Source organism: Hemibagrus wyckioides, linkage group LG02, assembly GCF_019097595.1.
Source record: "Hemibagrus wyckioides isolate EC202008001 linkage group LG02, SWU_Hwy_1.0, whole genome shotgun sequence".
Lineage (NCBI taxonomy): Eukaryota > Metazoa > Chordata > Actinopteri > Siluriformes > Bagridae > Hemibagrus > Hemibagrus wyckioides.
The window spans coordinates 1101061-1116060 of NC_080711.1; the positions used below are offsets into that span (position 1 = coordinate 1101061).

General features: G+C 43.9%; 1 protein-coding gene across 4 annotated transcripts in view; it reads right to left on the bottom strand.

Annotated features, from left to right (window-relative positions):
* Positions 1 to 15000, bottom strand: part of hsd3b7 (hydroxy-delta-5-steroid dehydrogenase, 3 beta- and steroid delta-isomerase) — a 77876-nt gene that overhangs the window by 9117 nt on the left and 53759 nt on the right. For all 4 annotated transcript variants that reach the window (XM_058411384.1, XM_058411365.1, XM_058411375.1 and 1 more), the window contains 2 exons: positions 9183 to 9282; positions 737 to 899 (listed from right to left, as the gene is read on the bottom strand). In XM_058411384.1, coding sequence (XP_058267367.1) covers positions 737 to 899; positions 9183 to 9282 — 263 coding nt within the window. The remainder of the gene's footprint in view (positions 1 to 736; positions 900 to 9182; positions 9283 to 15000) is intronic.

Below are 15000 nucleotides of genomic sequence, written 5' to 3' on the forward strand. Positions count from 1 at the left end.
AATGATTTAGTGTGCTGATAACGCACACACACACACACACACACACACACACACACACACACACACACACACAGGTCTGTTTGTTTATATTTATATATATATTCAGTTCTACATGTCCTAACACTGAGCAGTCACTCAGCACTGTCCTAAAAAAAGATAATAAATGAACACTTGTTCCAGGACCGAAAAAAGAATTTGGTGGAGAGAAAAAACCCCCAGTGTGAGAGTGAGGGAAGACCAGGAGGTGAGACCAGGAGGTGATATGAGGAGGTGAAACAGGGAGGTAACATAAGGAGGTGACACCAGGCGGTGATATGAGGGGTTGAGATGAGGAGGGAAGACCAAGAAGTGAGACGTGGCTCTGAGCTCAGCTCCATGTGTCTTTGCACATTCCTGTGTTTGGACTGTTTTTGTCCTCTGACTCACTGCATAATGATCTACCATCACATGTAATAATGAAAACTAGCTGAGTGGAACAGTGCTCAGAATCGAGCAGTTAATGAGGAACATGCTGCTGAAACTCCACCCTGCTGAGATGTTCTCCACCCTGCTGAGATGTTCTCCACCCTGCTGAAGTCACTCTGACTCTGAATCTCACTCTGACGCATGTGTGATGGTGTGGATGTGGGCGTGGTCAGGTGCTGTGAATCGGGGGAGGGTCTCTGTGCAGGAGTGTGTAGTGAGCGAGTGTTGTGCAGGATGAAGGTGATTGGTGGAGGTGTGTGTGACAGGATACCTGCGTAGACACGCCCGTGCTCCGTGTTGCGTGGAACTCCTTTAATGAGCCAGCCGAAGTTGCGAACTCCCATCATGTAGAACTCCTTCATCAGCTCGTGGTTTTCACCGTAGATCCCTGTGGGACGCAGAGCACACGTGTAGAGAGTCGAACCACCGGCAACCTGCAGAGGAACCCACAGCAGATCAACACACACACACACCATACATCATACAGATCAGAGATCAGTGACTACATGTCCCTGTGAATGAGCTGTCGCTATAGAAACAGAAAGAATGCATCAGTGATAAATAAATGTGTTATAAGCAGCTGCTCTACTGTCAGATCTACTGTTCCAGAGAATTAATCAACACCTGACCACCGGTCAGTGTCCAGACCTCAGCAGCTGTCTGGCGCAAAATGAGGAATTTAAGGTGGTGCTGAGAGACATCATGAGGTAACAGAACAAAAATCTGTTCTAATATCTAATCTAGTGATGTTCGGGTAAATGATGAAGATGAACACAGTGCGTGTCTCTCTCTCTCTCTCTCTCTCTCTACCACTCCAGTGAATCAGTTATGAATAAAGCCATCAGAGGGACAGAGTGTTAAACTCACTCGCTTCAGTGAACTGTATAACTGTGCTAAGACCCGCTGCTGGAAACATGGTTCTTTATTAACTCACATGGTGATGCAAGTGTTTAGATTGGCATGAAGGACATGACATGAGGTTCATGAAGGACATGACATGAGGGACATGAAGGACATGACATGAGGGACATGACATGAGAGACATGACATTAAGGACATGACATGAGGGACATGAAGGACATGACATGAGGGACATGACATGAGAGACATGACATGAAGGACATGAGGGACATGACATGAGAGACATGAAGGACATGACATGAGGGACATAACATGAGAGACATGAAGGACATGACATGAAGGACATGAGGGACATGACATGAGGGACATAACATGAGAGACATGACATGAGGGACATGACATGAAGGACATGAGGGACATGACATGAAGGACATGAGGGACATGACATGAGGGACATTGAGATATCACCACTGAACATCTCACTAGGAGAAAATGAATGGTGCAGATGACAGAATGAATCATATCAAACTCTGTACTAACCACCACACACACACACACACACACACACACACACACACACACACACACACACACCAGTTATAAGCATGAATCATGAATGAATGAATTAATGAAGAGAGCGATAACAAGCTGCTTAGATTTACAGAAGGAGTTGACTCTCTCAATTTGCATATTGGGGCGGGGCTGGGGGAGGGATCTGTTCGGGTTGTGAAGAGAGAAAACAGATGTTAGAAATTCCTTAAAGTTAAAAAAAAAAAGATTTAATTCTTTCTGGAAGGTTTTCTGAATTGAGGATTTGGATTCAGGATAAATCTCTAAACAGTAAAATAAACACAACAGAAGGAGTGAAGCCGAGTTCAGCGAGGACACGCCCCAGGAGAAAGAGCTGCAGGAATTCAACACAGAAAAATGTGAAAAAAATAAAATAAAATTCTTCTGGAACATTCCACTCAGAGACACTCAGATGAAAAAAACGTGTTTCTCAACATGAAGTGTGTGTATAAGTGTGTGTGTGTGTGTATGCTGTGTGTGTATGTATGCTGTGTGTGTGTGTGTGTATGCTGTGTGTGTGTGTATGTATGCTGTGTGTGTGTGTATGCTGTGTGTGTGTATGTATGCTGTGTGTGTGTGTATGCTGTGTGTGTGTATGTATGCTGTGTGTGTATGTATGCTGTGTGTGTGTGTATGCTGTGTGTGTGTGTATGCTGTGTGTGTGTATGTATGCTGTGTGTGTGTATGTATGCTGTGTGTGTGTGTATGCTGTGTGTGTGTGTGTATGCTGTGTGTGTGTGTATGCTGTGTGTGTGTGTATGCTGTGTGTGTGTGTATGCTGTGTGTGTATGTATGCTGTGTGTGTGTGTGTATGCTGTGTGTGTGTGTATGCTGTGTGTGTGTGTATGCTGTGTGTGTATGTATGCTGTGTGTGTGTGTATGCTGTGTGTGTATGTATGCTGTGTGTGTGTGTATGCTGTGTGTGTGTATGTTACTGTGTATGTGTGACAGCTTGGTGTGGCAGATGCTGTGTGTGTGTGTGTGTGTATTGGCCCAGCTGATGTGTGTATTGTATGCTGTGTGGTGTGCGTGACAGGTAGTGTATGCTGTATTGTGTGTGCTGTGTGTGGTGTATGCTGTGTGTGGTATGTACAGCGGTGTTGTATTGACAGATGTGTGTGTGTACTGTGTGTGATAGACATTTATGCTGTGTGTGTGTGATGCTGTGTGTAATGCTGTGTGTGTGTGACAGTGCTGTGTGTGTATGTGCGTAGTGTGGTGTAGGTGGTGGCAGATTTATGCTGTGTGTGTATGTATTGTGTGTGTGGCCAAGGTGTGTGTGATGTGTGTATGTAGCTGGTGGTGTATGTGTGCTATAGTGTGTATGTGTGTGCAGGTGTGTGACACAGGTGTATTTGTGTATGTGCTGTGTGTGTGTGTGTATGTATGCTGTGGTGGTGGTGCTGTGTATTGCATATGCTGTGTGTGTGTGTATCTGTGTGTGTGATTATGTATTGTGTGTGTGATTGTAACAGTACAGCAGTGTGTGGACTATCGTGTGTGTATGATATGTGTGTGTGTGGTGTGCTGTATTGTATTGTGTGTGTGTCTGTGTATGCTGTGTGTGTGTATTATCAATGGCTGTGTGTATGTATGCTGTGTGGTGGCCCATGCTGTGTGTGTGTCAGTGTGTATTGTATGTATTGATGTTGTATTGTGCTGTGTGTGTGTATGTATGCTGTGTGTGTGTGACGTAACTGTGTGTGTGGTGATGCTGGTAGATGTCAGGTTGGTGGCGTATGCTGTGACTGTGGCGTATGTGCTGTGTGTGTGTGGACATTGTGTGGCTGTGGCTAACTGGGTGTGTGTGTATTGCTGTATGTGTGTGGTATTGTGTGTGCATGTGTAGACATGCTACTGTGTGTGTGTATGCTGTGTGTGTGTGTGTAGTGTATTGTGTGTGTATGACGCTGTGACGCTGTGTGTGTATGCTACATGTAATAACGTGTTTGTGTGTGCGTATTGCAGGTGTGTTTTGTGTGTATATGTAGCCTGTGTGTATTTATGGGTGTAGACCAACATGTGTGTGTATATGTGTGTGTGTATGCTGTGTGTGTGTGTATGCTGTGTGTGTATGTATGCTGTGTGTGTGTGTATGTATGCTGTGTGTGTGTGTGTATGCTGTGTGTGTGTGTGTGTGTATGCTGTGTGTGTGTGTGTATGCTGTGTGTGTGTGTGTGTGTATGCTGTGTGTGTGTATGCTGTGTGTGTATGTATGCTGTGTGTGTGTGTGTGTGTATGCTGCGTGTGTATGTATGCTGCGTGTGTGTGTGTATGCTGTGTGTGTGTATGCTGCGTGTGTATGTATGCTGCGTGTGTGTATGTATGCGTGTGTATGTATATGTATGCGTGTGTATGTATGCTGTGTGTATGTATGCTGCGTGTGTATGTATGCTGCGTGTGTGTATGTATGCATGTGTATGTATGCGTGTGTATGTATGCTGTGTGTATGTATATGTATGCGTGTGTATGTATGCTGCGTGTGTGTATGTATGCATGTGTATGTATATGTATGCGTGTGTATGTATGCATGTGTATGTATGCTGCGTGTGTGTATGTATGTGTGTGTATGTACACTATATTGCCAAAAGTATTCTCTCACCTGCCTTGACTCGCATATGAACTTAAGTGACATCCCATTCCTAATCCATAGGGTTCAATATGACGTCGGTCCACCCTTTGCAGCTATAACAGCTTCAACTCTTCTGGGAAGGCTGTCCACAAGGTTTAGGAGTGTGTTTATGGGAATTTTTGACCATTCTTCCAGAAGCGCATTTGTGAGGTCACACACTGATGTTGGACGAGAAGGTCTGGCTCTCAGTCTCCGCTCTAATTCATCCCAAAGGTGTTCTATGGGGTTGAGGTCAGGACTCTGTGCAGGCCAGTCAAGTTCCTCCACACCAGACTCTGTCATCCATGTCTTTATGGACCTTGCTTTGGTCACTGGTGCACAGTCATGTTGGAAGAGGAAGGGGCCAGCTCCAAACTGTTCCCACAAAGTTGGGAGCATGGAATTGTCCAAAATGTCTTGGTATGCTGAAGCATTCAGAGTTCCTTTCACTGGAACTAAGGGGCCAAGCCCAGCTCCTGAAAAACAACCCCACACCATAATCCCCCCTCCACCAAACTTTACACTTGGCACAATGCAGTCAGACAAGTACCGTTCTCCTGGCAACCACCAAACTCATCAGATTGCCAGATGGAGAAGCACGATTCGTCACTCCAGAGAACGCGTCTCCACTGCTCTAGAGTCCAGTGGCGGCGTGCTTTACACCACTGCATCCGACGCTTTGCATTGCACTTGGTGATGTATGGCTTGGATGCAGCTGCTTGGCCATGGAAACCCATTCCATGAAGCTCTCTGCGCACTGTTCTTGAGCTAATCTGAAGGCCACATGAAGTTTGGAGGTCTGTAGCGATTGACTCTGCAGAAAGTTGGCGACCTCTTCGCACTATGCGCCTCAGCATCCGCTGACCCCGCTCCGTCAGTTTACGTGGCCTACCACTTCGTGGCTGAGTTGCTGTCGTTCCCAAACACTTCCACGTTCTTATAATACAGCTGACAGTTGACTGTGGAATATTTAGGAGCGAGGAAATTTCACGACTGGATTTGTTGCACAGGTGGCATCCTATCACAGTTCCACGCTGGAATTCACTGAGCTCCTGAGAGCGACCCATTCTTTCACAAATGTTTGTAAAAACAGTCTGCATGCCTAGGTGCTTGATTTTATACACCTGTGGCCATGGAAGTGATTGGAACACCTGATTCTGATTATTTGGATGGGTGAGCCAATACTTTTGGCAATATAGTGTATATGTATGCGTGTGTATGTATGTGTGTGTATGTATGCTGTGTGTATGTATGCATGTGTATGTATGCTGTGTGTGTGTGTATGTATGCTGTGTGTATGTATGCTGTGTGTATGTATGCATGTGTATGTATGCATGTGTATGTATGCTGTGTGTGTGTGTATGTATGCTGTGTGTATGTATGCTGTGTGTATGTATGCATGTGTATGTATGCTGTGTGTGTGTGTATGTATGACGTGCTAGATATGCTGCATGTGTATACTGTGTGTATGTATGTATGTACCTGTGTGTGTAACTGTGTCATGCACGTATGTATGCTGTGTGTGTGTGTATGTATGCTGTGTGTATGTATGCATGTGTATGTATGCTGTGTGTGTGTGTATGTATGCATGTGTATGTATGCTGTGTGTATGTGTATGTATGCTGTGTGTGTGTGTGTATGTATGCATGTGTATGTATGCTGTGTGTGTGTGTATGTATGCATGTGTATGTATGCTGTGTGTATGTGTATGTATGCTGCGTGTGTATGTATGCTGTGTGTATGTATGCTGCGTGTGTATGTATGCTGCGTGTGTATGTATGCGTGTGTATGTATGCGTGTGTATGTATGCTGCGTGTGTGTATATGTATGCGTGTGTATGTATGCTGCGTGTGTGTATATGTATGCGTGTGTGTATGTATGCTGTGTGTGTATGTATGTATGCATGTGTATGTATGCTGTGTGTGTGTGTATGTATGCTGTGTGTATGTATGCTGTGTGTATGTATGCTGCGTGTGTATGTATGCTGCGTGTGTGTATGTATGCGTGTGTATGTATGCTGCGTGTGTATGTATGCTGCGTGTGTGTATATGTATGCGTGTGTATGTATGCTGCGTGTGTGTATTTATGCTGTGTGTATGTATGTATGCTGTGTGTGTGTGTGTGTGTATGTATATGTATGCGTGTGTGTGTATGCTGTGTGTGTGTGTATGTATGCGGTGTGTGTGTGTGTGTATGTATGCGGTGTGTGTATGTATGCATGTGTGTATGTATGCTGTGTGTGTGTATGCTGCGTGTGTGTATGCTGCGTGTGTGTGTGTGTATGCTGTGTGTGTGTATATGTGTATGTATGCATGTGTGTATGTATGGTGTGTGTGTGTGTGTATGTATGCTGTGTGTGTGTGTATGTATATGTATGCATGTGTGTGTGTATGTATGCTGTGTGTGTGTATGTGTATGTATGCATGTGTGTATGTATGCTGCGTGTGTGTATGCTGCGTGTGTGTGTGTATGCTGTGTGTGTGTATATGTGTATGTATGCATGTGTGTATGTATGGTGTGTGTGTGTGTATGTATGCTGTGTGTGTATGTATATGTATGCGTGTGTGTGTGTATGTATGCTGTGTGTGTGTATGTATGCGTGTGTGTATGTATGCTGCGTGTGTGTATGTATGCGTGTGTATGTATATGTATGTGTATGTATGTATGCTGTGTGTGTGTATGTATGTGTATGTATGCATGCTGTGTGTGTGTATGTATGTGTATGTATGCATGCTGTGTGTGTGTATGCTGTGTGTGTATGTATGTGTATGTATGCATGCTGTGTGTGTGTATGTATGTGTATGTATGCATGCTGTGTGTGTGTATGCTGTGTGTGTATGTATGTGTATGTATGCGGTGTGTGTGTATGTATGCTGTGTGTGTGTATGTATGTGTATGTATGCATGTGTGTATGTATGCGGTGTGTGTGTATGCTGTGTGTGTGTATGTATGTGTATGTATGCATGCTGTGTGTGTGTATGCTGTGTGTGTGTATGTATGTGTATGTGTGTATGTATGTGTATGTATGCGGTGTGTGTGTATGCTGTGTGTGTGTATGTATGTGTATGTATGCATGCTGTGTGTGTATGTATGCATGCTGTGTGTGTATGTATGCATGCTGTGTGTGTGTGTGCTGTGTGTGTGTATGCATGTGTATGTATGCGGTGTGTGTGTGTGTGTATGTATGTGTATGTATGCGGTGTGTGTGTATGTATGCATGTGTATGTGTATGCGGTGTGTGTGTGTATGCTGTGTGTGTGTATGTATGTGTATGTATGCATGCTGTGTGTGTGTATGCTGTGTGTGTATGCATGTGTATGTATGCGATGTGTGTGTGTGTATGTATGCTGTGTGTATGTATGTGTATGTATGCATGTGTATGTGTATGCGGTGTGTGTGTGTGTGTGTGTATGTATGCATGTGTATGTGTATGCGGTGTGTGTGTGTATGTATGCATGTGTATGTGTATGCGGTGTGTGTGTGTGTATGTATGCGGTGTGTGTGTGTATGTATGCATGTGTATGTGTATGTATGCGGTGTGTGTATGTGTGTGTATGTATGCATGTGTATGTGTATGTATGCATGCATGTGTATGTGTATGTATGCGGTGTGTGTGTGTGTATGTATGCTGTGTGTATGTGTATGTATGCGGTGTGTGTGTGTATGTATGCATGTGTATGCGGTGTGTGTGTGTGTATGTATGCTGTGTGTATGTGTATGTATGCGGTGTGTGTGTGTATGTATGCGGTGTGTGTGTGTGTGTGTGTGTGTATGTATGCATGTGTATGTGTATGTATGCATGTGTATGCGGTGTGTGTGTGTGTATGTATGCTGTGTGTATGTGTATGTATGCGGTGTGTGTGTGTATGTATGCGGTGTGTGTGTGTGTGTGTGTGTGTGTGTGTATGTATGCATGTGTATGTGTATGTATGCATGTGTATGCGGTGTGTGTGTGTATATGTATGCTGTGTGTATGTATGTGGTGTGTGTGTGTGTGTATGTATGCATGTGTATGTGTATGCGGTGTGTGTGTGTATATGTATGCTGTGTGTATGTATGTGTATGTATGTGGTGTGTGTGTGTGTATGTATGCATGTGTATGCGGTGTGTGTGTGTATATGTATGCAGTGTGTGTGTGTGTATGTATGCAGTGTGTGTGTGTGTATGTATGCATGTGTATGCGGTGTGTGTGTGTATGTGTATGCGGTGTGTGTGTGTATATGTATGCAGTGTGTGTGTGTGTATGTATGCATGTGTATGCGGTGTGTGTATGTATGCATGTGTATGCGGGGTGTGTGTGTGTGTGTATGTATGCATGTGTATGTGTATGCGGTGTGTGTGTGTATATGTATGCAGTGTGTGTGTGTGTATGTATGCAGTGTGTGTGTGTGTGTATGTATGCATGTGTATGCGGTGTGTGTGTGTGTATGTATGCTGTGTGTATGTATGTGTATGTATGTGGTGTGTGTGTGTGTATGTATGCATGTGTATGTGTATGCGGTGTGTGTGTGTGTGTGTGTGTGTGTGTATGTATGCTGTGTGTATGTATGTGTATGTATGTGGTGTGTGTGTGTATGTATGCATGTGTATGTGTATATGCGTGTGTATATGTATGCGTGTGTTTGTGTGTATGTATGCGTGTGTGTGTGAATGTATGCGTGTGTGTGTGTGTTACCTTGGTTCCGTTGGCATCCAGCACCAGTTTCTCTGCCCGGGATTTACTCCTGGGGTACGGCATGTCGTGACAGACGTTATATGGCGTGTCCTCATCTCCCCTGTGTTAAAAAGAGACGGTCAGGACAGTCAGTGTTTATAAACACCGTGACAGACAGGAAACAGGAGACAGGAGACAGGAAGCTGGAGGGTGGTGGTGTGGTGGATCCCAAACCACATCCTGTTCACTTCAAAGACCTGGAGTGTCCTGCACAGAACCCTGACACTGACTCAACATCGCTGACCCCAGACCTCCTCACCAACACCAGAGTCTGATCTCACTAAAGCTCTTGTAGCTGAATGATCACTAATCCCCACAGACATGATCCAACATTAGTGGAGAACCTTCCAGAAAGGTGGAACTCATAACAGCACAGAGAGGAGAATAAACCTGGAACATGGACATGTGGGTGTGAGGGTCAGGGGGACACACAATTTTGGTCGAATACCATAAATCAGGGTGTTCACTCAGTGTGATAATGAGCAAATGACTCTTAACAGACGATTCTTTTTTCAAAGGAATCATTTAAATTAAAAACACACACACACAAGAATCAGAAGTCTGAATCAACACAGCATTCACTAAACGATTCACTGGATAAACGACTCACTGAATAAATGACTCACTGGATAAACGACTCACTAAATAAATGACTTACTGAATTAAATCGTCGGATTCACTTGTGTTGAAGTGTAACATCTGCGTCAGTAACTTACAGAGTTCACTGACCATGCGCATGTTAAAATGGAAAAGTTCAAAATCAGATCAAATCAAAACAATAAAATTCACAGGCAATATGACCAGTCCTTCCTTCATCTTGGTTTTATTTACCATGAAGAAAGTCCCTTAATGTCTTTTATGCTTAGAAAAGTTGGCATGAAACCCTCAAGACTTAAACGTCGTCACGCAACAAAACTTCTTCTAAATAAAGAAAAGTCAGCAAAAACTGACCACAGACACAGCCAGCATCCCAGAAAAAGTATTGTGAGCACATTAAAGGTGTTAGAAGCAGGAAAAATGGACAAGTGTAAGGATTTGAGTGAGTTTGACCAAAAGGACCAAATAGTGATGGCTAGACCACTGGATCAGAGCATCTCCAAAACTGCAGCTCTTGTGGGGTGTTCCCGGTCTGCAGTGGTCAGTATCTATCAAAAGTGGTCCAAGGAAGGAAAAGTGGTGAACCGGAGACAGGGTCATGGGCGGTCAAGACTCATTGATGCACGTGGGGAGAGAAGGCTGGCCCATGTGATCCGATCCAACAGACGAGCTACTGTTGATCAAACTGCTGAAGAAGTTAATGCTGGTTCTGATAGAAAGGGGTCAGAATACACAGTGCAGGACGGGTCAGGGCTGTTTCGGCAGCAAAAACTATATTAAGCAGATGGTCATAATGTTATCTTTCTGTGTTTCACTTGGTTTAGCAATCAATTCTATATTTCATTAATATTTTTTGACAACCAAAATAAAAGCCTCTCTCTAATAAGAAATCAGACAGGTTTTTCCCCAGATTTCCATTTGAAGATATTACAGTGGGTGTTGAGATTGACTGTATTTGACTTGGTGGGTCCTTAAATGAAAAAGATTGGAAACCCCCACCATCAATCTTTACTGACTGTGTGTGTAAGTGTGTACCCTATACACTACAGAGAATAAATCTAAAGACACAGAGACGCTTTCAACACAATGCTAAAGGTTTCACTTCAGAGCTGGAATGTGGAACTAGGCAGTACGCTTTTATTCTGAAACCCTGATGAATAAACATCTAGGAGGAGTTCCCAGCTCCGTGCAGCAGGAACACTCAGTACATAATATAAAAAATAAATCATTTATCAACATTCAGGTTTTTCTTAGTGTTTGTTAATAAACACCTCCTCACACACTCTCCTCTATAAATCACACACACTCCAGAAATCATGCACATGATCCTCACATCCTTCTGACAACTCAGGAGTTAAAATTACACAAGAGAGAGAGAGAGAGAGAGAGAGACACAGACAGACAGAGGGAGAGAGGGAGAGGGGGGGGAGAAAAATAGAGGGGGGAAGAAGAGAGAGAGAGACAGAGAGACTTTTTGACTTTTAAATTTTTCATTTAATTAACATTTCAAGAAGAAATTCAGACTTTGAAAACAACAGTAAAAAGGCAGCATATATGCAGAACAAAGAAAAAAAAAAGGAAAAAAAATGAAAAACATTAAAAGACAACCCTGGAATCCCTTCTCCCTCTGATACTCCCCCACCATTGCAGAGATGGATAAGGGAGTTGGGAGCTGATGGCTTCTCCCAGATTCCTGCCCCAGAGCCTCCCTGAAACGGGATGGTAAAGCTGAAACTACCTGTCTGAGCAGTCTCTGCATAAGGCGTGCTGACAGTGCTCCAGTCTCAGAACACAGATCCCTAGCAGCCTTCCAGTCGCTGCCAGATCTCAAATCCTTGAGTTTGGTGAGCCCTGCTTTCCGGAAACGCTGTTGGATGTAGGGAGATGAGAGCATTCTGGACTGTATCAGGGGATTGTGAAAAAGTGGTTCTTCTTCAATGCATGGAAAGGGTTGTGTGTCGATTCTGCTGATCCTCAACACTGAAGACCAGGCTCTCAGGACTAACTGGTAGAAACGTGTTGTTGCTGACAGGTCCATTTCCCTCAGGTTCAGCACGAAGAGATGTTTATCATAGTTTCTTCAACACGCTGTAGTAGGGTGTAAGCCGTGTCAGCCCATGCAATCCCTTCTCCATAGAGCAGCCTCTGTGCCGTCTGCAGTCGGAAAGTTCTGACCCGACACGACAGATCAATCAGGCCTTGACCACCCTCCTGCAGCAGCAAGTAAAGAACAGAGGCACGGGTGTAGTGTTCTCCAGACCAGAAAAAATTAACTATCATCTTCTGAACATCTCTGATCAGTGACTCTGGAGGTTCGAGGACGGTGAAACGGTGCCACAGCAAGGAGGCTATCAGATTGTTGGTGACCAGTACTCTCCCTCTGTAGGATAGCTGGGGCAGGACCCAGGTCCACTGAGACAACTTGGTACACACCTTCCCCACTACGCCCTCCCAGTTCTTGTTTTGAAAATCGGCTGTTCCTAGAAACACCCCAAGATATTTTAGGCCAACTCTTACTCCCTACTGAAGACTGCCTGGTAAAATGGGAGGACCTTGTTCCTGCCACTGCCCTGTTAAAAAGCTCTCAGATTTTTCCCAATTAACTCTTGCTGAAGAAGCTCTAGTATAGATAGTTAAACTATTAATGTTTGCACATCGCCTTGGTTCTTAATAAAAACAGTCACATCATCTGCGTATGCCGACAGTACAAGATTTTCCTGAGCACCTCCAACTGACAGTCCCTGTATTTTCATTCTGAGTCGGGATAATTGAGGCTCTATTGCCAGGCTATATAGTTGTCCAGATAATGGGCACCCCTGTCTAATTCCTCTTTCCATTTTCACTGGACAGCTAAGACCACCTCCAACCTTAAGAATAAAACAAGCCTCGGAGTATAGCAATTTTAGCCAAAGCAAAAAACCTCTACCTACACCAAAAGCTTTGAGTACCTGAAAGAGAAAATCATGATCAACCCTGTCAAAGGCTTTTTCCTGATCTAAAGACAGAAAACCCAGATCACATGAGTTCAGCCTGCACAGTTCAATCACATCTCTGACAAGTAACAGATTGTCCATTATGGTGCGGTTTGGTATGCAGTATGACTGGTTTCTGTGCACTATTGTATGCATGCACTGTTTTAGTCTCTTTGCAAGGCATTTCGATAAAATCTTATAGTCACTGCATAAAAGTGCCACTGGTCTCCAGTTCTTGAGAAGTCCCAAGTTTCCCTTTTTTTTCTCCCTTTTTTGGCAGCTGTTGGACTGCGGTGGCCACTTCTTGCAATTTAAGACCTGCACCTGCTCTGTTCGGGAGACAGTTTAGGTAGACCCCTGAGTAGCTCCTCCGTGCAGGACAGGTCACAGGCTTCAGCACTGTAGAGGTCTATGTAGAATTTTGTGGCCTCTCTCCTCATTTCAGCTGCCTCTGTGATTATAGTTCCATCTGCTTTTCTGAGGTAAACCATCTGGTTCTGGGGTTTTGCCTTTTTGTGAGCCCGAAGAAAGAAGCACTGGGGGCATCCATGTCTTTAATGCTAGAAAAGCGAGATCTTAACAGGGCTGTTTTACCTTGTTTGTGCAGAAAGGAACTCAAGAAACTCCTCCTTCCTTCCAGTAAACCACCCATACTCACATCATTGCTGCAGATCTTTTTTTTTTGTGAGTCAGTTATTTCTGATTCAAGTTCTTGAATTTTGCCCTTAACTATTTCCAACATGTACACTGTGTATTTTTGACAGAATACCTTAATGTGAGTTTTCCCCACCTCCCTCCAAGGAACAAGACTGTTAAAATCACTTTTTCTTTTTCTCCACTCATCCCAAAACCCCTTAAACTTCATCCTGAAGTAATTTTATGTTAAAGTGCCAGTATGTCCTGCGCTTTTTTATATCGGATGTGATTATGTGTATTGTGACCAAATGATGATCTGAAAAGCCCGTAGTGGACATGACTGCTTCATAAAGTCTGCTCCTATTGTTATTGGCTATGTAAAACCTGTCCAGTCTTGCTGCAGAGATCCTTGTGTCTGTAACTTTAACCCATGTGTATTGTTTGATTCCCTGATTTTCTTCCCTTCACACATCAACCAAACTACACTGACTAATGAGAGCTTCTAATGCCTTAGCACACTGTGGGTGTGGTTCTTCCCCATTTCTGTCTAAGGTGAAATCTACTGTGCAATTCCAGTCCCCTCCCATCACCACCAAGGGTCTGCTGCTACTGTGTTGTAGGGCATTCTTAAATTTGTTAAATAGCTGTGCTCTCTCACCACCATTGTTGGGAGCATATACATTAATAAATAAGAAGTCTATGCCTCTTATTTCTGTCTGCACCATTAAGACCCTACCCTGCTCTAAGCTCCGTTACTCCGTTTTTGTATTGCCACCCCTGCACTAACATTGGTTCCATGGCTATAGAAAAGCTTCCCCTCTCCCCACATTGCCCAATCTGACTCATTAGCCCGATCACTGTGAGTCTCTTGTAGGAAAGTTACATCTAGTTTTTTTGTGCTGTATCAGTTCTTTAACTACTGCTCTTTTATTTCTGTCTCTACCACCATTGATGTTTAAAGACCCTATCTTTAACTTCTCCATTGGAGGGGTTAAGAGAAAGAAGAGGGAAGAACAGGGAAGAACAGTGGTACAGACAGGAGAGAGCACCCAGTGTGATGACTTAAATTCCGCTTTCTTCTGCCAATGGACTTCCGCAGCTTGGCTAAATGATTCTTTAGCCTGTATCTCTTCTTTTTATCTAATTCGTCATAACTTGCTGTTCGTTGTGCCATGACTACAGAAGCTATGAATTTGTCAATGTCTGGGAAATAGTCTTTGACCTCAACCGATTTTTGTCATATGTTTCATCCAGGAAGTCATTTATTTCAGTCAAAGTGTAGAGCTGTTGATCTCAAACTGTGACACACTGATGTCTGATATGTCAGAGAGGTTGTCATCTAGTGATTCCTCATCCTACTATATCGGAGAACTTGCTGGATCCCCGTCACTGATCAAAATCTCCACACTGTCTGAAACCTCTGCACTCATTGACCCTTCTTCAATGTTTAACCCTACCATGCTGTCTGACCCACCTGCTTGTTCTAATACATCTGCTCTGCTCAAAGTGATAACTTCCGAGGGCTCATTCATCCTCTCCACATCTCTCTACAGTTGTCTGCACGTCTGACCCGT